General features: G+C 32.9%; 1 protein-coding gene across 2 annotated transcripts in view; it reads left to right on the top strand.

Annotated features, from left to right (window-relative positions):
* Window positions 1-23305, top strand: part of MYEF2 (myelin expression factor 2) — a 32148-nt gene that overhangs the window by 5308 nt on the left and 3535 nt on the right. The window contains exons 2-16 of one of the 2 annotated variants that reach the window (XM_025884202.2): window positions 503-711; window positions 1939-1991; window positions 3221-3228; window positions 3333-3426; window positions 6810-7001; window positions 7700-7853; window positions 8383-8432; window positions 8546-8609; window positions 13316-13417; window positions 14904-14954; window positions 15247-15315; window positions 15561-15659; window positions 15954-16016; window positions 17726-17934; window positions 18013-18064. In XM_025884202.2, coding sequence (XP_025739987.1) covers window positions 503-711; window positions 1939-1991; window positions 3221-3228; window positions 3333-3426; window positions 6810-7001; window positions 7700-7853; window positions 8383-8432; window positions 8546-8609; window positions 13316-13417; window positions 14904-14954; window positions 15247-15315; window positions 15561-15659; window positions 15954-16016; window positions 17726-17934; window positions 18013-18064 — 1469 coding nt within the window. The remainder of the gene's footprint in view (window positions 1-502; window positions 712-1938; window positions 1992-3220; window positions 3229-3332; window positions 3427-6809; window positions 7002-7699; window positions 7854-8382; window positions 8433-8545; window positions 8610-13315; window positions 13418-14903; window positions 14955-15246; window positions 15316-15560; window positions 15660-15953; window positions 16017-17725; window positions 17935-18012; window positions 18065-23305) is intronic. The other variant, XM_025884205.2, reaches the window with a different exon arrangement.

Raw genomic sequence — 23305 nt, 5'->3', positions numbered from 1 at the left:
ATTTTAGTTATGTTTTTAAGCAAGGAGGAGAAAAGTTATGTGAAGAAACTATTAACCTTAAAGAGATGGAACTTTTTTCAGGGTATCCTTTTGCAAATTAATTCTTTATAGAGTTCTGATTGAAGCTCAGGAAGTTAACGCTTCTTTAAAGAAGGCAGTTATATCTATTATAGGAATAAAATCACCCGTTTTCCCCTCTTGCTAGGTTCTAATAATATTTATTAAGTAGTATGATGGGAGAAGCTGGGAGACTGGATGCTGCAGCTATTTAATATGGAAAAAAAGGAGGATTGTTAAATGAGAAGTTTGGTAAAATGCCCAAATCCTTGCTTTGAAATAGTACTGGGTAATTTCAAAGCAAGCAAGCTGACTCTCCAGCTGCTTTGCTAAGGTGTAACTTAATGGAGAGTTTTGTGAAGTGATAAATATAAAATATTTATGTAATGTAGGCTTCTATTATTAGAAACATGACTGAGGTTTTCTTCTTGTTTTTAATTCATAGGGAGAATGATGAATCAGTCAAAGAAGATAAATCTGAATTAAAAGAAAAATCTTCAGGAAATAAGAAGGCCAATAGATTTCATCCTTACTCAAAAGACAAGAATTCAGGCACTGGAGAAAAGAAGGGTCCAAATCGAAACAGAGTTTTCATTAGCAACATCCCATATGACATGAAATGGCAAGCTATTAAAGATCTAATGAGAGAAAAAGGTAACCATCCCTGATAAACCCACTGTTGGATAATCTTCATATAGAAGGGGGAGGGACCTAAGTAAAAGTTTTTTATTCCCTTGAGCCACACAGACTCAAAAAATTGATTTTTGTTTATTTCTTGACATGAATTAATCTTTTCCTTCTCTTTCACTTGACACAATTTCATTACAAAGTCATATGGATAAATGAAGTTTTTTTTTCCCATTTTAGTGGTATAGTAGTGAGCCAGCATATGCATGCCACCAAGAACTTTGTTAAAGTGATTGCTTTGTCTAGTTGAAGTTTTTATAGATTTTTAAAGGACTATTGCATTAGTTAAGCAATACATTTAGCGTGTTAAAGTATGAATAATAAGGTCTGATTATTTTTTTCCAAAAGCTGTTTTGTTATTATCTTGGTGGAGTCTGGAATCTGGCTGTGGAGTTCATTTTGTTTGCATTGTCATGAATGCCATGATGCTGTCTCTGCAGTTCTATATTAAAATTGCGTTACTGCTGTTGCAGTTTTGTTTTTAGAATAACCTGAAAACCTTCATTTTATATACATGGTTGGTTTTGGGGAAAAATAATTTTAATATTTGATCTTGTAAAAGTTAGTTTTGTTATCTCTTGAAAAATTGAGTTTCAACCGTCCTGCAAACTATGTACTTGGCTTTGAGGCTGATCTCTTCTAATAAATAAAAAAAAAATTTGCATTGGTGTATCTGTTGTAAGGTGACAACTATTTGATTGGTTTTATTCATTGACTTTATTTAGAAAGTGTGTGGCTTGCTGTGAAGCATGACTTGTAAATTTAGTTTACTGATGGCAAATATGATTGAAGACATTCAGGTAGAAAGTCACCTTAAAACAGCTGTTGTGTGTAGGCGACCAAAGTTATTTGAAAAGTGTTAATGTTGATGTTTTTAATATGATAGGCTAAGGGACCATTTGTATGTATATGTGCATTTGTTCACCAACTATATCATGCTGGCCAAAATATGATCTGTAGTATGAATTAGGTTAATATGGTTGTTAGCTTTTTTTAGAGAACGTGGATGATGTACATTTCAGAAAATTAGTTAAATTTACATAGCCATTGATAGGAGGTATGTTGGTCTGGTTTTGATTGTTGGTGAATAATAGGTGCTTTTCTGTAGAGTTGTGCACAGGTGTGCAGTAAAGCAAGATATTGGTGTTTAAATGTATTGTTTCTTGGTATCTTCCTTTTGTATGTCTTATGTAGTTGGTGAGGTTACATACGTGGAGCTCTTTAAGGATGCGGAAGGAAAATCAAGGGTAAGTGCTGTGGGCAATATCTGCTTGAGGTTTAAAAGTTCCTCAGCAGTTTACTTTTTTGTATAATATTTGTACCAGTTTTTGGAAACTTAAGTTTCATTTTGTTTTACTTTATAATGCAAGATTTGAGGCTTTATACTAGCAAGTCTGACACTTATCCAAACCAAACTAGCTGCCTGGAAGGGATGGGTTTCATAAAGGGCATTCACTTTTCTAATGCTCTAGGGTAATGCTTCTTCTTAGCCAATAGATTTTAATACGGGATTTTTTTTTGTTGTGTTTTGATGTCTTCAAGGATATTTTAAAAGTTACTGAATTGATAATATTCCCTTAAGAGTTCTGTGAGAAGCCCATAGCTTAAAGGTGTTAATTCAGAATGTATGTTTGAAACTTATATTGAAGAACTTAATTTGGTAGCCTGCAAGACTACATAAGAGGCAGGGCTCTGACCAATTGGTATGAATGACATTGATGATTAAATTGACATAGAAGGAATTGGTTGATAAGTAGATTTTGATTTTTAGCAACAAGAAAGCAATACACTGAAGAATACAATGGAAAGCTTTTAAAAGTGTTAAATTATATTGCAAAAACCAGTTGGGTGCATGAGGAAAGCTTTGTCATCACATTCAAATGGCACTTCAAACAGTAATAATGACAATTATTTTAAAATGATTTTATGAATTTCTTTAGCATAGGTGATTTTTTTACATACTTAAACTGGATGCTGTTAAATTGTGTGCAGCCAGTTTTCTCTAATAGAGAACTTAGTTAAAAATGAGGTTATTTCCTATTTTGATTTTAATAAAATTGAAAGATAAACGTAAAACTTGTGCATCATACATCTTTTGGAAATATTCGTAGTAATATAAGAATAGGTATGTTGAAACCTTCAATTATTTCCTTGAGTTGCTTTTGATTGAATTTGTGCAATGACGCTACTCAGTTTTAATTTAAAGAAGAGTCCTCTAAGAGTAAATATTAGAGGAGTAAATATTTGCTCCAAGATTGTTAAATGCTAGATTTTACTGTCTTAAATAGATAGATTTAAACATTGACAGAAAATTTGTGGTCATTTGCCTATTATGTTCTGGAAGTGTAAAAGACAAAATGTAATTGTATTATTGATTGCTTTTAATGACTTTAATATCACAGTCGGCCATTAACTTCATCTACTGATCTAAAACTTTTTTTCTTTTGCATATATTGACAAATCTACCTGGATATAGGGTTGTGGGTAAGAATTTTTTTTTAAAGTATCTTAAGTCAAATTTAAACTTCTAACTGGGAAAAAGAAAACTTAGTAAATAAACATTTCCTATAAATTTTTTCCCCATTAAGTGTGGTTGAATTCAAAGATGAAGAGTTTGTAAAGAAAGCACTAGAAACTATGAACAAATATGATCTTAGTGGAAGACCCCTGAATATTAAAGAGGTAAGATTTCTTATATTTGGAATAATTTAAACTTTTGAATATAAGGACATGTTTTCTTTGATTTTCATCTTTGGGGGTGTATTTCTCTGACTACAGCTTTTTTTTTTTTTTTAACATAGATGCTTATCAAAGCTTTATATAATTGATCATAGTTTTGCTTGTACATGGTTTCCTATTTGCCTTTAAGCAGTTTTATATATTTGATTTGTTGTAAGTTATTATAAGCAGAGGTACATGATTAAAAAAATTTCAGATATTTGAAGATGGCAAACTTTAGGTGCTGACTTCATTTGGTATAGACATTTTCAATTTTTAGATTGTGTTGCTTAATTTGAGAAATATAATAGATATTCTTGTAGTTGATAATAAAAGGTTGCTTAATAATGCAAATACCTTATGGCTTTGAATAAGATTGATACTCACTTTTAATTAAAATCACCTTGAAACTGTGCCAGATTAAAATTTAAGAAAACTTATGAATCAGTTAGTGAAATTTGTAATTGGAACTTGAAAACCTCTAAAGTGGAGGTATTCCCTTTGTGTGGAACTGTAGCAGTATAAATCCGTTGAAAAAAGAATGATCAGAAGATAGATAAAAAACTATTTATACTTAAGTGTAATTGACCTTGGTAATGATTAGCTTGAACAGAAGTCATTCTCATGTCTACCTTTAGTTCATATTGTTACTCTTATCTGAATAGTTGGATCACAGACCAGTTACGTATATATTTTTGCTAAAGTCTGTATTACAAATGATTGAGATTGTATGTTAGGACCCCGAAGAGTCTCCACCAGCAAGGTTGCAAGTCAGTGGTAGTAGAGCACTACTGTGGGTCACAGTTTAATTTGGTATAGTAATGATTTGAGTCCCACCTCTATCACTTTCTAACTCTGTGACTAGGCATGTTACTTATTCTCTAAACCTCAGTAATTATAATAGTACTCTGATAGGATTCACCTAATAGGGTTTTTATGAGGATTAAATGAGATAACATGGTAAAGAATTCAGGCTCTGGTATCAGATAATCTGTGACTCGGCAAATTACTTACCTTTAACTACTTAACAAATTGCCTAACTCTAATTACTCTCTATTTCGTTTCCTTATCGCTGAAATGGGAATAATATTAGAAGCTATCTGATAGTTTTATAAGGACTCAGAGTTAATATATATAAAGCATTTGATAAATGTTAGCTACTATGTGATGTTATTATATAAAGTACTTAGCACAGTGCTCAAAATATTAAATAACTACACAATAAATATTAGCTGTAATAATAATTGATTGTTGTTATTCGTGTCCAAGGTGGGAATGTTACTGGTTGTTGGTCTCTTGATCCTGAGTATGAGGTGATAATAGCTTAAAATTAAAGGCCATGCCACCAACAAATACAAGTATCCCAAATCCCTTTATTGGAGTCAGCTTCTGAATTCCTCTAATTCTGTTTGAGTCTGGGGGTTCTTTCATTCGTTATTTTTCTTTTTTAATATTTTGACTGGGAAGTGGAGAATTAGTAGAGAAAGTTTAGACTGTTGTAGTCTATGCCAGCCGTTTATGTGGTGGTTTTTATGCTAAAGGTCAAGCCCGTGTTGTTTGTTATTTTAAGTTTTAGCACATCATAGATGTGCTATTATGTGTAATATTTCAGAGACCCTAGTATAGAGTTATGTGATCCAAATTGATGTAGGATACTTCCATTTTAAACTTTTTTTAAGAGAGAAAAATAACCGAGTTTGGCCTAGCTAAATGAAGAGGTATTCTTTATTCAGTTAGCTTTTTTGGATTAATATCATAAAGGTCCCTTTTCTGGGAATATCTAATTTACAGAGGGGTAGCTGAGCTCAGGGCTAAAACTACTAGTGAGAACATACTAAGGAAAATATATTTCCAGTATTCCTTACCAGATATTAGAATTGAATTTTTTCATTATATTAAATGAGGTTAGTAGCAGTTAAAAGCTTATAGGGCCCTCTAATAGCAGTAGCTGTTGGTGACTGGCAGGCTGTCATCCAAGGGGAAAAGAGGAATAAAAATCGTGTTATACAGTGGTTAATTTGTTTTAGATAAATTGTATTTTATATATGTTTTATGTGTTTTATATGTGTAGGTATATATTTTTGTGTGTACACATATTTATATATATGTCAAATATAAAAAGACAAATATAGGAAGATGCTTTATTAATGTTAAGATGTTAAGGACAATCAGCCTATCTTAATAGTTTATGAAGCACCTCTCCTATCCCTCCTCCTCTTCCCTAGGTAACCACTATCCTAAATTTTGCATTTGTACAAGTTTTTGAAGCTTTAGTTAGACCTGAAGCATTTATTATTTATTAACTTAAAAGTTTTATAGCATTTTTCAAAACACTTATTTCTTTACTTCTGTATTTCTTTTTATTTTTTCATGGTGAAGAAATACTTTGGAAGCTGGTATACCTTTATTCTTGCATTTACTTTTTCACCTTCTATCCTCCCAGCCTTCCTAGAGAATTTCTTAAGGTTATCGAACTTTCTTTTTATTAGTATCCCTAGACTGAGACCAGCAGAATAGCACTGATGGTTACATTTATCATTATCATTTGGTATTATAGTCTATCAATGTGTTTATGTGTTTTTTTTTGTTTGTTTTTTGCATTCCACCTAGTGAGATGAGTGAGAAGTACGTTTAAATTTGCTTTTTTAGTTTTGTTTAAAGGTAGAATTTTCTGTTATAAAGTTAATGAACTTAATAAAAAGCAATGTTTATTATTCTTCACTTGCACACTTAGCCTTTATCATTCCTCCACTTCTTCATCTCTGGTAATAATCAATTGTCAGATTATAATCATTGTTGAGGAAGGAAAAAGGTTGGAAAGTGGGTAATTATATTTTGTTTAGGAATGAAATTTACACATTATAAAAGTTTCCCTTTACCCCAATATTCCTGGGTTTTATAACAGTCTGTTCCACTGTTGCAAAGCTTTGAATTAGTCTGATTTGGCATTGCCTTGGGCATCCAGTGGTGAGAATTCACCATTACTGCATTTCGGAAAGAAGAGTCAACAGTAAGTATTTTGTTCCTCTTGAATTATGTATATTTATGTGTTGGGTCATATATTTGTACACTAGTATGAGGGCAAAATTAAACTAATTTCAAGTTCTTAAGTGACTTTAGTGATTGGAAAGAGGTATTTAATTGACACCCCTGGAGACTGAAATCTTTTGTCTGTCCACAGGTTTTTATGGGACTGAATTCCCTGGATAAGAAAAAAAGCTCACTCTTCAAGAGAGCCAATAATTTGAGCCAGTTGGGATAGCTACTGTAGAATTTGAAGTTGTTATTTTAATGATACAGATTTACTGATGTATCTAGTGGTATTTAACGTTCAATGTGTGTTATAGGATCCTGATGGAGAAAATGCTCGTAGGGCATTGCAACGAACAGGAGGATCATTTCCAGGAGGACATGTACCCGATATGGGATCGGGGTTGATGAATTTACCACCTTCCATTCTCAATAATCCAAACATTCCTCCTGAGGTTATCAGTAATTTGCAGGCTGGTAGACTTGGTTCCACAATTTTTGTTGCTAATGTAAGTTTAAGCTTTAGTCTAAAATTTTGTCATTCAGTATTTAATTCTAATCATGAGATTATTAAATTAGATGAACGAACGGGCTGTAGGTTTATAGAACATTTTGCTTATTTTTAACTACAGTAAGCGAAACAGTAATTATTATAAACTCGAACCCAATTTAAGTCTATATATGTAAGATTAGGGTGTAAATATGAGTAGGATTCTTTAAAAGAGAACTGTGGAATTTATAAATACCTAAGCAGTTCTTGAAAATATTTACTTGCATTATATGTGATTTTTGTTCATATTGGGAAATGGATTTCTTTCTTTAGCTTTGTTATTTGATATTTGTGAATGTGCACGTTGTAGTTGGTTTGTCATTTGTTCAAAGCTTTTGAAAGTCAGTGATATCAACAATACTTTCCAAAATCTGAATTTCTCTCAGTAAAAATAGATGTGCAAGTTTCAAATGTATAAAACAGGATTGGGCAGTTGAGAGACTATTTCAGGAATTAAAAAATTAAGAAGGAACAGTGTGGATGTAGCTTAATTGATTTTAAACAACTGAAGATGTTTTTACTTGAATATTCTTAATGTACCGTCTAACAAGAAGTATACTTTATAGTTTTGACAGTTTAGAAAAGATTTGTTTGTATTATTTATAAATGGGAAGAAGGGTTTATTAGGTATGTAACTTTATATAATTTTATGTTAAGCTTGACTTCAAAGTTGGTTGGAAGAAGCTAAAGGAGGTGTTCAGCATAGCTGGAACTGTAAAGCGGGCAGATATTAAAGAAGACAAAGATGGCAAGAGCAGAGGAATGGGCACAGTCACTTTTGAACAAGCAATTGAAGCAGTTCAAGCAATTTGTATCCTGATTTACACTTTAGCATTATTTAATAAGGTTGAAGAAGCTTGATACCATTTTGTGGGGATCATGGAATTTAAGGTTGCCTGGCTTAGAAATGTGTATTAGACTTAAGTCTCCAGCACATAAAACCTTTACTATGTCCAAGTACTAAAGTCACTCTTAAAACTTGAATTAGCTATGTATAAGCCTGGTATGAACTTCTTTTTACTTTCTCTTCCTACCACAACTAATTGTATGTATATCTGCTGTTGACAGTTAATGTAATCCATTGTACATTAATGCAGTTGCTTTAAACGAAGCCTTGTTAATTTTCTTTTTTCAGTGGTTGAATTAGATTATATTTTATTTATAAAGTAAAACGTAAAGCAAAGAATTCAAGATTTTTCTTTGAGTATATGGAAGAGACTAATACAAATAAGTACAATAGTAAAGATGTTAAAATTATGGAGGTAGTCTAAGATTATTCAAAATGTGTGTTCAAGTATAATTTTATAGTCTTAACTGAGTTTCCTTGACTGAACCAACAGCTATGTTCAATGGGCAGTTTTTGTTTGATAGACCTATGCATGTGAAAATGGTGAGTTCCTATATATCACTTCAATCCTCTTCAAATCTTTTATCTGCTCTCCTCTGCATTATAGATCCTTTCAGTTATGAATTAACCATATAATAAACTTTTTTTGCAATTAGGATGACAAGTCTGTCCCTCATGAAGACTACCGTTCACATGATAGTAAAACACCACAGTTACCACGTAAGTAAAAGTTATTATTAGAAACAGTGCAGACTACTTGTTTTTCAATTTTATTACATGCTAAGCAAAACTCTTTATTTTTGTGCGTATATCGCAAATTGCCCTCAGTTTAGGGTGGGTTAGTTTTAGGAGTTATGGCGGTAGGTTGTCATGATGAGGAAGAGTGAAAAGATAAGTATGTACCATTTTTTTTTGGTGGTTCTTCCTGGTTATACTAGCCATACATACTAAAAAAAATTGGTAAGTTCATATACATGAAGGGAAAAGGAGTCCTTTTAATTTTACCACAAGTAGACTCCATTATAACATTTTTGTGTATCTTTCCTAGCCTTTCTTTATATGTGTATTTTTTTACATAGTTGAGTACTACCATATAAATAATTTTGTATTTTTTTGTGTGTGTTTAACATTAATAAGCTATATTCCATGTTGAAAATTCTTTCCAAGTATTTTTATTAGGTGTATAATAGTCTATCGTATAGATGCTCCATAATTATTTCGATGTTTAATAGTCTACGTATAGATGCTCCATAATTATTTTGCAGTTATGTTTGGTATATTTGTTTTAACTTTTTCTCTTTAATTATCAACAGAGTAATTCATGTCTTTGCATACAAATATTTGGTATGTTTTTTATTTCCTTCAAGTAGATATACAGGTTCTCAGGTATGCTCATTGGTCAGTATTATCAAATTGTTTTCCAAATGATTATAACACAGTGTAATGTACTTAACATCTCTGTCTCAATGCTCCATCTGCAAAATGAGGATGATAATAGCACTTTTATCATGGGTCCGGCATGAGTGTTGCATGAGTTAATATATGTAAAGCCCTTAGAAGAGTTCTGGTATAATGTACATACTCAAAAATACTAGCTCTTGTTCTTCCTATTTTACTGTACCATCTCTGGTTTTTATTAAAGTTTTTTAATCGTAGAATATTTTAAATATACAGACAAAAATAAAATTACTCCTGTAGTTATCACAGGCCATATTTGTTTTAGATGAGTTTTCTTTAAGTAAAATTTTACAGATAAAGTTGAGACTCCCCCTCTCTCCTGACCACCAGATACACCATACCAAGAGGAAACAACTTAAGGAATATAGTGTTTATCACTTAGGCTTTAGTCATTTGTCTACGCATTTATACATCCATAAATACTACATGAAATTGTTTTGTTGGATATAAAATTTGGGGTGAGTGACATCATATTGTATATATTATTCTGCAGCTTGCTGTTTTTGGTTTAATACCGTTTTTGAGATGCATTTATATTGATAGATGTAGCTGTAGTTCCTTCATTTTAACTTGCTTAATACCACATTATATATATATTTTTGTTTTTTAGGTTATTCTAGCTTTTGGCCATTAGAAACAGTACTAAGTTGGGGAGTATTTATTCTTTTTCTGTTAGAATAATCTGTTCTCTCAGTGTTCATGAGAAATTGCTTGTAATACTGTCTGGCCTTCCTGTATTATTTGGGGGAAGACTTGAACTAATGATTGTTCATATTTCCTATTGCTTCTTGAATCAGTATTGGTTATTTCTATTTTTCTAAGATTTTTACCATTTTTGTTCATTTTCAAATTTATTGGCATAAAATAGTCTTTTAAATTTCTGCTACATCTATAGTTCTTCCCTCTGATAAATTCCAAAGGTTTGCAATTTCTCTTTTTTCTTGGTCAGTTTTGCTTAGATTTTTCAGTTTAATTAGTGCTTTCAAAGACATGAATTTCATTTTTGTATCTTAATTTCTGGTCTTTGCTTTAATACTTTCTTCTCTCTATTTCTTTGGGTTTAGTTTCTTATTTTTGTCCAGATTCCTTAAGCTGAATGTTTACTTCACTCATTTTGCAGCCTCTCTTTTCTAGTAAAAGTAGTTATAACTATTAAATTTAGCCATTGTACACAGGTTTTGGTATGCAGTATTTATTGTGATTTAGTTTTTATTAAATTACTATTATGATTTCTTAAGTCATACATTGTTGAGTTTCTAACTGTATGGGGCTTTTTCTTACTAATTTTTAACTAAACAGTGTGGCCAGAGAAGATATGATTGTGATTCTTGGAATTAATTTGGACTTTGCATTATGGCCTAAAATATGGCACTATTTTAATATATATTCCAGGTGTGCTTGGTGAGTGCAGTGTTCTATATATGTCCATTAAATTAAATTTGTTAATCATTTACATTTTCTTATGTCTCTATTAATAATCGTGTCTGCTTGTGCTGTCAATTACTGAGGGATGTATATGGTAAAATTTCCCACTAGAATGTTGGATTTGTCTTATTTTTTCTTGTTTTTACTTTAAGTATTTTGAAACTAACTTAGTAGGTACATCCAAGTTTAGAACTGACATATTTTCCCAATGAATCAAAATTTTATCTTTTTAAAATGATTTTATCTTTAGTAACTAAGTCTTTTGTCTAATATTAATGTAGATACAACAGCTTTGTTTTGTTTATTCACATTTATTGATTTATTTGCATTAATGCCCATTACCTTATTTTGTATTATATTTTTCTGGTTTTTTTTTTTTTTTTTACAAATATTTTTCTCCTATCTTGCTTTCTCATTTAGTGGTTATCCTGGATTTTTAATATAGTGATATGAAGTCTGGAGTTAATGTAATTATGCTTTTATTCAATAATAGAGTGATCTTTGAATGTTTTAGTTCTGATCACTTTTCTACTGAATTAGGAGCTATTATTGCTCATTGTCTTAGTTCTGTATTGCTTTTTTTTAGTCCCCCAAATTTGACATTACTATTATTTACCATTTTTTTTTTTATCTTACCTTTCTCTGCTTTCACAGAGCCTGGCACTAATTTTGTTTTCCCTGAAGGATATATTTTAAAAGTTCTTGTGATGAGGATCTTTTGTTAGTAAATTTTCTCAATTTTGGATAGTCTCTAAATATCTTCAAAGATAGTTTTGCTGGTTTGCAGTTTAAGATTGGTAGTTATTTTGTCTCAGCACTTTGAAAATATCCCAGTCTTCTGGCTTCCATTGTTGCTATATTAAGTCAACTATCAGCTGAAATGTCCTTTCTTTATAGGTAATCTTTGTTCTTCATGTAGCTGATTTTAAGATACTTGTCTTTGGTATGCAGTTTTCTACAGTGTGGGTATGAATTACTTTTTACTGAGCTTTCACAATATGAGGATTCAGTTTTTTTAAAGTAAATTCTGGAAAATTCTCAGCTCATGTGTCTTTGAATATTGCCTTTTATTTCTTTACAGGGCAGTCTTTTTCTCCCTCAACCAAATTTACCTTATCAATTATTATTTATCATCTTTCAAGATCCTGCCTGGCTTTCTGCAGGGGCTTCTGGTTTACTTTTGCACTATTAGTACCCTTCTTTTTATTTAGATAAAAAAATATCCTCTGTTGTATTGAGACTTCTTCTAGATCTCTTCTTTTGAGATTCATGTTTTTACATATTCTTCTCTATTGAGATATAATATGAATTCATAGACTTTGACAGAATCCGTTTGTTGTTCTAGTTAATCATTATTAATGTCCTCATTTTTCCCTTCTCTTATTTTGCTCAGATTATTGTAACTTGTTAAGTGGGAGCCTTCTCATTTCCTATGCTGCTGACGCTTTTACTTTTGGTAAAACTTGATTTTCCAGATCTGGGAAGATTTTTTTTTTTTTGGTCCCAGAGACATGGGATTGGCCTAATTTCGAGGAGTCCTGGTTCTTTTTAATGACGAATGATATCAGAGATGAAAATACGAGTTTTAGGTGTAGACATGAGCATTGCTGTTAGTCAAATGTGCTATTGCTTTCAGTTAGACCATTTTTAGGAACTGAGCTGAAAAAAGGTATTTCATTTACCAGATCACATTAATCTTTCCAACTTAACACAACATGCTTCTGTACTTTATCTTTTAAAAAATATATATGGCATATCATTTTCTCAGCCCTACCACTTAATTGCTACATTGACTAGCAAGAACTTTAAAGCCATACTCAGATTTAGTAGAATAAAATAGTTCCCACTCAGATGTTGTCTTTAAGTTCATGAAATCAACTTCTTAAAGTCTATTTTCAACAAATTTAATTAGTTTATTTTAAGAGAGTTAGTAAAAAGAATACTGGGTTTAGAGACAGAAAACTTAAATTCTAGTCCTAGCTTAATCACATAGCTAAATAGCATTATACAAGTAACTTAAGGTCTCAAAAATTTCCTCCTCTATGGAAAATAGATGTGAAAACACTTAAGGTGCCATATAAATGTCAATAAATATGTCATGGACAAAACCAGGTAATATTTGTTTTATTCAATATTATGTTGTCATTGTTGTTGATTTTTTAGTTTGACTTAAAGCATCTTAAAAGTAATTCTTCTATTTTAAGTGGTTCTAAAATTTGAGCAAGGTTCTCATTTTCAGATATGTATATCATTTATAAGGTATATAATATTCAAAATCCTCTTTGTATTTCATTAATCCTTTTCAGTATGCCTTGAACCTAGGATATAAGATGGGCCTGCTTCATAAAACACTTCTTATTAATAAATGGTATTTTAGTGAGACTTCAGTGTGCTGCATTCTGATGAAAGCAAGAACCAGTGCTCTTATTTGCAAATTTGCAAAATTTTGGAAATTTTACTGCAGGCATCTAGCTTTAAAAAATTTATTTAGTGCCAGTTAGTTAATTATATATGGGTTAGTAATATTCTTATTTATGCTTTAGGTGGTCTTGGAGGCATTGGAATGGGACTTGGTCCAGGCGGACAGCCTATTAGTGCCAGCCAGTTGAACATAGGTGGTGTAATGGGAAATTTAGGTCCAAGTGGTGAGTATTCTCACATTCTTATTTCTTTTTAAATGGTACATTTGCTAGATTACAAAGCTTACATTTACTAGTTTGTAATAATGTCCAAAGGACTCTCTTTATAGTTGAGCATTTAGGATGTCATTCAGTCTGAAAAAAGAATGAAACCTCAAGACCAGAGAACATGAAAGAGGGTGAGCAAAGGTCAGTCAGGTTCCTCTGAGGCCTGTTGTGTTGTAGCTAGTCTTTTAGCAATTTGGATTTTAAAATGTCCGTAAGGCAGAAGGCAAATGTTTCAATGTAGTGCCTTGTGTGTTATGGATATACAGTATTTGTATTTGACTAAAATGCTACCCTATCATAAGCAGGTTAAATTTATATGTATAGCTGGGAAGGTAGCTTTCCAGAGAGCTGTTTGGCTCTTTACCTGGGCTAATTTACAGTTTGTCTTTGAAGATTAGTTTTTTAAACTTTTTGGTTTCAGAACCCCTTTACTCTCTTAAATTTCATTGAGGATCCCAAAGTGCTTTCATTTATGTAGTTACGTTTGTCAATGTTGACTGTGTTAGAAATTAAAACTTAGAAATTTAAAACTACTTACGTATTTATTTAAGATAACAGTAATAAACTCGTGTTAACATAAATAAAATTTTTAAGAAACTAAGTTGTATTTTCCAATACAAAAAAATTAGTGAGAAGAGTGGCATTGTTTTACCTTTTTTGTACATCTCTTTAATGTTTGGTTTAATGCAAGACAGCCATGCTCTTGTATCTGCTTTTGCATTTAGTTTGTTACAGTATCAGACAACATGTACTTTCTGGAAAATTACACCTTATATTCATGAGAGAATGAGAGTAAAACAGTCAGATATCCTAATATTATGTGATGAATGAAATAGTTTTGACTTATTGGACCCCAGACCATACTTCGAGAACTGTGTCTTAATTGATGGACTAATAAATGCTGTCAGATTCCTGTTTCTGCTGAGATGCTATAGCTAAACTTGTAAATTATGAGGGTAGCTATACTGTAATCATTCTGACCCAAACAGATAGAAACTTTGTCCCTTAGTCTTAGGCCCTCCACTCTCCTAAACACATGCTTTTTTATTTTTAGTTTTTTACTGTCCCTTAGCTGCCATGTAAGGAGTCCTTACTTTCTGACTTGATCTCTCAATCTGCTGTGGTGATATTTGTGTTTGCGTGGTGTGTTGAAAAAAAAAAGAAGAGGGAACGATTACCTAGTCGTAGATATTCTCTGCTTGAATGTGAGTGTGACCAGTGACTTTTGTTTTCTCATTCAATAAATATTCATAGAAGCCTCTTTGAAGACTCATCAGCTTAGACAGCTGATGTGGCATAGCACTACAAGCCACCTGTGCCCTGCTGCTTCTCTAGCGTTCCATCATGACTAGACCAGTGGTATCTTTTGTTTTATTGCGTTATGTCATTCTTTAGTCATAAAAATAAGATTGACTGAACGTACATACTGTGTATTTTATTTGAGGTATGGGAATGGATGGTCCAGGTTTTGGAGGAATGAATAGAATTGGAGGAGGTATGTATAAGCATTTGTTTTTTGTATGTACCCATCACGATTTTTAGTAAATTAGAAGCTGTGTTGAGAATTCCAAGGAAAAAAACATCATGGTTTATTGTTGGCTCACACCTAAAGGCTGCTAGCAGAAATTGAGCCTGGTACATACTTAAGGGATATGGAAATTGATGTGTTTAGGAGGCCCTGGACAAGGTAGGGTGGATGAAGAGCTTACTGATGAGACTTAACATTTACAAAATGTACCTTTCGGCTATATAACAGTCAAATCTCAGAATTAATCTTTATTCCATAGGAATTGGGTTTGGTGGTCTGGAAGCAATGAATAGCATGGGAGGATTTGGAGGAGTTGGCCGAATGGGAGGTAGGTAAATGTAGGAATGGGTCCTGTAGATGTCTTCGGAGGGCATATGGGCATCGGGAATAGGGACAGGCATGATGGGACTGGGGATATTATATGGCATTGTGAGGTAAGTTGGTAAATCACGGACCTTTTTGTATCTGTGACTTTTGCTGTCTTTTCAGTTTAGTTTCAAAATTTTCCTAAATGGATTACCATGTACTCTGATGCGCTTGAAAAAGGGTTAATTTGTTGCATAATCTTTTCAGAGCTGTACCGTGGTGCGATGACTAGTAGCATGGAGAGAGATTTTGGACGTGGTGATATTGGAATAAATCGAAGCTTTGGAGATTCCTTTGGTAGACTTGGTAGGGCTGGCTGCATATTTCTCCTTTTCTTTTTGCAGGTCGTATTGTTCAGAGTCTGTTTCCTTTTTTTTGAGAACAATTGGAAGTTAATAATGTTTCACATAATTTATTACTTGATGAAAAACACTTTAGGAATTTTAATGTACTCGCTCACTTTTTCAGTATATTATATATTTGAACCCTATTTCTAGAAATATTTTTTGGTTACTGTACATCTGAGAGCATAGTACCTTGGGGATTTTAAAATATGATTATTCAAATTAATTAGTATATTATCTTTCCATCCTTGTTTAGGCAGTGCAATGATTGCAGGAAGAATAGGAGCTTCTAACATGGGTCCAGTAGGATCTGGAATAAGTAGGTTTAAATTTTACTAGAATTTATTTAGTAATATTTGAGTGCTTGCAAAAGACTTTGCAAGAATAGTTATTGTAGTGTAGTAATACTTTGTTCTTATGTGTTAATATGTCTTGTCATAATTTAGAGAAATTCTGATACTTAGCTTTTCTGTTTGATCACTGTTTGAAATTTCTAAACTAACTTTGAATTTTACTTCTTTGACATTTCTAAACTAACACCAGAGTATGTGTTAACTGTCACCTAATCCAAGAAGCTCCATTCCAACTAAGGAATCGGGGGATTTCTGTGATCTCATGTCAGGAGCAACTTTTGCCTTAGCACCAGCTTTGTTCCCTTGCCTGTTGTCTACAGCTGCTCTTGGTGACTGGCTTATTTCATCTGTGAACATCTTATGTCTTTTGGTAGATGCAGGTGAATCACCCCAGTTATAATACCTCTAGAGACCCCTGAGGTTGAGGGCTAAGGTTGAAAGAGATGCTTTCCTCTTAAACTTTTCCTGTGACAGAATCAAGAGTAGTTGCCCCATGTCTTCCATCTGTTTCCACTACCACATTTGAAGCCTTATATTAAGTCTTAAGACATGGCTCAGTTTTTGATCTCTGTTGCTTACTGAGCCATGTCTCTATGAGCTCTCCATACTTTACTGACTTTTAATTGATTGAAATCTCACAAATAGGAAATACAGCCTACTTGAACTTTTCTAAAATCCTGTCAGCTAAAGATATTTACTTCCATTGTACCTTGCTTCTCATTCCCTTTCATCATTTTTTTAGCCTTGGTCATTTTCCATTAATCCTAACTTCTCTACTTTCCTTTTTCACCTCAGTGTTTATACTTCTGTTTTCCTACCTTTATATTTGTTATGCATGGAAAGTCAATTTGAAGGTGATGTTAATTTTAGAATTTCTATATATGGGGATATTAAGTACAAGAAAAAAGGATATTTTGAGAATGAATAGGACTGGAGTTAATTAAAGGGGACTCAGTGCATAACAATGAATTGGGTATGAGCTGTGAGTTAAATTCTCAGGCTCTAGCCAAAGGTGTATGATTCCATTTTTTGTTATCTCCTTAAGTTCTATATAATATTGAGATTAAAAGTTCGGTTTTTCTGTGGTTATTGAAAATTGAATTGATATGAAAGAGAAATTGCATGAAAAACAGAAGATACTGAGGTGAAAGAATATTAATGTGGGAGAGTATGATGAGATCAATAGTTAACGTGTTGGAGTTGTAATAATTTGAATTCACTTCATATATCTTTGTTCTAGCATTTATTAAACATGGTATTATTAAAGAAAAATGATAAAAGCTACTATAACATGAATGGATCCAATAACTGGTGGAGAGTTTATATAACTTATATGATGTATTTTATGATCAGAATATAATTTTATAGAAGTATATATGTATGACGTATTTATGTAGTGGCTAGAATGAGCAGAGTCAGTTAGCCATTAACATTCAACCAACTGAATGTATACAAATTAAATTCTGTTTCTTAGAAGATTGTTCTATTGTGTATATGAAAATGGTTTTATGTTTATATATGATCCAATTATATAAATGAATTAATTTTTCTCTCCCTTTCTTTCTCGAAAATGATTCTCTCCCTCCTCTTTTTCCTCTTCTTTCTCCTTTTTCTTCCATTTTTAAAACAAAAACACCCAAATTCCCAAAACCCCCCTTCCCTTCTTGAAATCCAGGTGGTGGCATGGGTGGCATGAACAATGTGACTGGAGGAATGGGGATGGGATTGGACCGGATGAGCTCCAGCTTTGATAGAATGGGACCAGGTATAGGAGCTATCCTGGAAAGGAGCATCGATATGGATCGAGGATTTCTATCTGGTCCCATGGGAAGCGGAATAAGAGACAGAATAGGCTCCAAAGGCAACCAGATATTTGTCAGAAATGTAAGCAACTAAATGTAAAGGATACTTAATTTTTTTTTTTCTTTGTATATCTGTTACTAATACCTTTTTTCATTCTAGCTGCCTTTTGACTTGACTTGGCAGAAACTAAAAGAGAAATTCAGTCAGTGTGGTAAGTATGCTAATGACTGCAGACATGTTAATATTGATTATGGAGGAACAAATGATTTTAAACTTTTAAACACTGTGTTTAGACCTTACCTGTCCAGATGTTTGTTCCTGGATAGTACGACAGGTCTAATTCCACTTCAAGTAAATTACTCTGCTGTCTTCTGATATAGAGCAGTACAAATTACTACTAAATAACAAGATTCAGAGTAGAGCCTATCATTGTCTTCTGTGGATAAAGAAAGGGCTTGTTTTATTACCTGATTCTTAAAAGGTTAATATATCATCATTGCTTGCGTTTAAAAAGACTTTTTCTTCTGTGGGAAATATTAATGAAGGGTATATTTATTTCTTTGCTTGTAGTGTAGTGCAGTGCCTTGTCAACATGACCCCAAAATGCTGACATCCAAATGATGTGGAATTAATAGACGAGACCCATTCTGCACACTCTGTTGCCTGCACAACACAGGAAACTTAGCTGGTAGCATAGAGTCCACTGCCTGGAATTCCTTAGATACATTCTGGTGGCCCTTCTAGCCCTTTTATAAACTATTCTTGGCTGTGATGATGCTGTCTCTACAACCTTACTGTGTTCATTAAGTCTGTAGAAGATTAGATGGTTTTATTACTTTAAAAGAGGGCCTTTTTCTTAATGAGAGAATTAGTGTGAGTGGAACAACATAACAGATTTCCTGCCAGTACTTTTCTGCTATTGCATGGTATCCCAGAAACTATAATCACAATGGTAAGCTATAGAGGTGCCATATAGTGATGAAAAGGGACATTCAGTTTCTGAGAGTTGATGGAAACTTAGGAGTATTTAGAATATATCTTTTAATTTTTTGAGATCATTAGGTGAATAACTTCAGTATTCTCCCACAAAAGTAGCCTTTGGCTACTACCATAAAGTGGTAGTGATTACTTGTGATCAAAGTGATCACATGGCTATCATCTATGTTCTCAGGGTACTTTATACCCAACTCTGTGATAATCTGCTCACATGTTTTCTTCCCTCCTAGATGGAGGCTCTTGATGCAAGAACTGTCATCTTTCTTCTAACATTTTTCATTGCCTTGATACATACAGTAAGAGTTTGTTAAGTGTTTATGAGTGAGTTAAGCACTCTGAGCAGATCTTATTCATTATATACGCTTGGTTCCTTCTTAGTAAGAGACTAGTGGTACTCCAGGCATCTTCCCTGGTCAATATCTGCCTGTAAGTGGCTCACCAGCAAGCCGTCTGCTTATTAAATGTCTATACACATCTTCCTCAACTTACGATGGGGCTGTGCTTAACCTACTGAGCATCATAGCCTTGCTTAGCCTATCTTAAACATGCGCAGAACACTTAACATTAGACTACAGTTGGGCAAAATCCTCTAACACGAAACTTATTTTATAATAAGGTATTGAGTATCTCACGTAATTGATTAAATACTATACTGAAAGTGAAAGAGGGGTTACGTGGGTACAGAATGGTTATAAATGTATGGATTGTTTATCCCTGTGATTGCCTGGCTTACTGGGAGCTGTTGTTCAGTGTCTTCTGCCCAGTGTCGTAAGTATCATATCACATATCACTAGCTTGGGGGAAGATCAAAATTCAAAGTACAGTTTCTACTGTGTATCACTTTCGCACAATCATGATGTCAAAAAAATTGTAAGTCAAACCATTGTAAGTTGGGACCATCTATAGGGGCTAACTGTCTTTGATAGGGCAAATACAAAGGCCCTAGAAAATGTATTTTAGGTTATACTACCTTCAGTACATTTCCTCAGCCTTTATAATTTAGGGGAAAATGTGTTCAAATATCCCCAAATATGTAACAAGATGAGAAATAAGTGACTGTAGTAAAAATAGATCTATTTTTATCCTACCCTATGTAATTCCTCAGTGACATGCATTTTTAAGGAAGCGGAGTATAAATAAACTGACTCATTCAGAATTGGACACTACATTAGTTTAAGTTGTGCTAATGGGGTCAAATAGACATAGTCTTTCAAACTTGCTCCCATATTTACTGTCCACTTTAGCTGTATTTTGACCTTCTGGCTCAGTATGATGCAGGACCATAACATTTTAGAACTGCAGTGGAAGGAAAGCCCGTTTAATTATTCTTCTATAAACCATGTAAACAAATACAACTTTGTTTCACACATTTCCATTATGGAGTTTTTCTAGATCAGTATGCTTGTTAACAGATAGAAAGTAGAGACTTGTGGTAGATTTTCTTTACTAAAGCACATGCTGCTTCAAGCATGACTAGTGGACCTTAACTCTGGAATAATTTAATAGTAAAAATAATGCAGTAACAGTAAAAATAATATACAAAGAGCATTCAGAAACACTAAAGCTTTGTTTTTTGTCCCTTGTATCATAATTATGACTTCTTGTAGAATATCTGATTTTGCTTTTTCCTCTTGTTTCTATGTTACAGCTTCACTTTGGTAGTAGATTTTTATTGAACCATTTATTTGTGCTTTTAATTTGGTGTCTTTTTAGATATGTTTTTATATCATCATTTCTCAAAGCATACCACAGGATGTTAATAGGCTGGATTAAATAAAGTGAAAAGTTCTCTTTCACTGAAGGATAAGTCATTTTTATAACTAGTATATTGGTAACAGCAATATGTTTGATTATTCTGTGGTACTGATTTCTCATTGCATACTATTTTGTCCTATAACTGTTGTTAAAATAGCAGTTCTAGTTTTGTTTTTCATGGAATCATACAAGATCAGTAGATATTTAAGTCATTTAAGAAAGTTCTCAAGAGCATGTAAAAATAGCTAAGGAGGTCTGATTTTAATTTTTTGAAACTAAATTTTTTTCTCCTCAATTATCTTTAGAAAAATTAATTATCTTAATTGCTGTTTTTAATGGGATTTAGAAGAAACTTAGAAAGCATACGACTCTTTCTGGTTCTGTGCCTAGTGGGGATTTTTGGACAGTCTAACCATGAAACACATATAGGCCATTTTCTGTAGCCTGAGTGTCCAAACTGTAAGCATGTTGAAGCATCCTGGCTGAGAGACCTTGTCAAATTGAAATGCCATGAGATCATCGTGAGTCTAGGAATTTGGGAGTCTGAGTGTTGATTCCTAAATTGAGACAATTTAAGAGAAGAAAAAAAGAGAGAAACTTGTCTTGAAAGATTGAGACAGATTTTGCATGAGATAATTACATATTTTCCTTTGAAGTTTTGAAGGTTTCTTGCTTAATGAACCTTAGTATTATTGCTTATAAACCTATGACGGGATGCTCATGTTAAGAAAAGCCCTAAGTTTTTATAAAAGGTAAAAGTAGAATAAGGAAGAACCTCTAACCTTAAAAGCCCTTGAAAATTCTCCATAGTCTCCTTTGGAATCACTATACAGTGCTGCCATTTACCAAGGTATGCTTCTTTAATTAAACTTCTTTTTTTCAGGTCCCAGCATTCAGGATATTAAGAGGACTCTGGAAATTGCTCTACATCTATCTTTAAAGCTTTTTAAAGTTTCATTTTATGTTGTTTATTAGAAAATGTGATTTGTGTTTTTTGTTTTCTTTTAACAGTTGTAGGTTATATATTGTTTGTATCTATTTTAATCATGATAATATTTTTTCTGGGGATTAGTCTGTTTTATAACTTTTAGAAACAGTTAAAGGCTGCCTAGCCTGGGTTACAAGATCATGGTTTTGGCTCACTATGACATTTATTAACTTGGACCATTTAATTACTATTGAGTGGGTGAGCAGTTGACCAGCAGTTGGTTTAAAAAAAATGCAGTAATGGTGGGATGGGAAATGGATGAAAAAACAAAAGTAGAAAACTAGTCCAGGATGTTGTAGATAAGAAAGATTTCAGATCAAGATTCAAACAGTAAACACATTTTTCTAATCATAAATTGAGATTAAAATTGATCCTATCACCTGGAAAAGGGCTTATGCGATTTTTTTGATAAGCCCTTTGCTTTTATTGTCCATCTCTTCCTTTTTAGTCCCTTTATAGAACTAAATATGTTTGGCTTTCTAAGTTTGTTGCTAGGCTAAAACTAGCCCATGGTGATTTGGCAACTAGATAATTTTCAAGGAAAGGAAATATTGTGGTAACTAGGCACACAACTCACCTGTTGTGGATCAGGTGATAATACATCCCAGTTTGCCTGGGGATAGTCTCCCTTTGCATCTGTTATTTGTGTGTGATTACTAATAACTCTCCATTTAACTATCTAAAGTGTTCTAGTTTGGATGGTGGATTTTTATGGACATTTTATAATTTGATAAATGATACTGATTTACTCAGATACCAGTCTCTAGAGTCAGCAATATTAACTGTATATGTAACAGTTGTCTGGTTTTCTTCCTCTTCTTCGAAGCTTCTCTGAGGTTCTTTGTGTTCTTACCATCACTGTTTTTACTTTTATTGATTTAAATCTATATCTCTTTCATGCCTATTTCTATAACCCATTTGGTGCCACTCTTACAGTGGAGTTCAAATTGTGATGTTGAATAAATAAATGACTTTGGAACTGTGCTTCATAAGCAGAATTAGTGGGGTCCTTTGTGGCCTGGTAAAAATTAAAATTCTGGACAGTTGCTATTATTTGCAGTCATGAAGGAATGAGAAGGAGGATAAAAGGGAAAGAAGAGAGATTAGGGAGACTGGGCAGAAAGTGACAACTGATTTTGTTTAAATTTAAAAGTTTGTTATTTGGGCATGGTGACTTGGTGGCATTTTGTGCTAGTTTGCCATATTGCTATAAAATTCACTTCAGAAACTAAGAATTTTTTTTAAAGTCTTTATTCATTTGAGAGAGAGTGGGTGTGTGTGCTCACAAGCTGGGGGAGGGGCAGAAGGAGAGGGAGAAGAAGGGAACCTGAGCAGGGAGCCTGACACGGGGCTTGATCCCAGGACCTCCGGGATCATGACCTGAGCCGAAGGCAGATGCTTAACTAGCTGAGCCACCCAGGTGGCCCCAGAAACTAAGAATATAACATAAGGAATAAATTTTTTTTCTATTTTGATAAAATATTAAATCCTAAGCAAGTTTGATTCCTATTTTGTGTATTTTGACATATATATATTTGTTACTTTATATGAAATGCATTATAGTCAGAATATAAAATCATGAGAATAATGTTTATATGATGTGTTATTTTTAAATCATTAATATTTTTAGCCAGTTATTTATCATTTCATTGGCTATGAGGAATTTCAGACCTGTGCAGTGAAATGAAGCTCATTTAAACTGACTAGTAATTC

Source organism: Callorhinus ursinus, unplaced genomic scaffold (assembly GCF_003265705.2).
Source record: "Callorhinus ursinus isolate GAN/ISIS: 27379988/994484 unplaced genomic scaffold, GSC_fseal_2.0 scaffold25, whole genome shotgun sequence".
In the NCBI taxonomy this organism is placed as follows: Eukaryota; Metazoa; Chordata; class Mammalia; order Carnivora; family Otariidae; genus Callorhinus; species Callorhinus ursinus.
The sequence above is the reverse complement of the archived record's forward strand: the minus strand, read 5'-3'. Positions and strand labels throughout refer to the sequence as shown.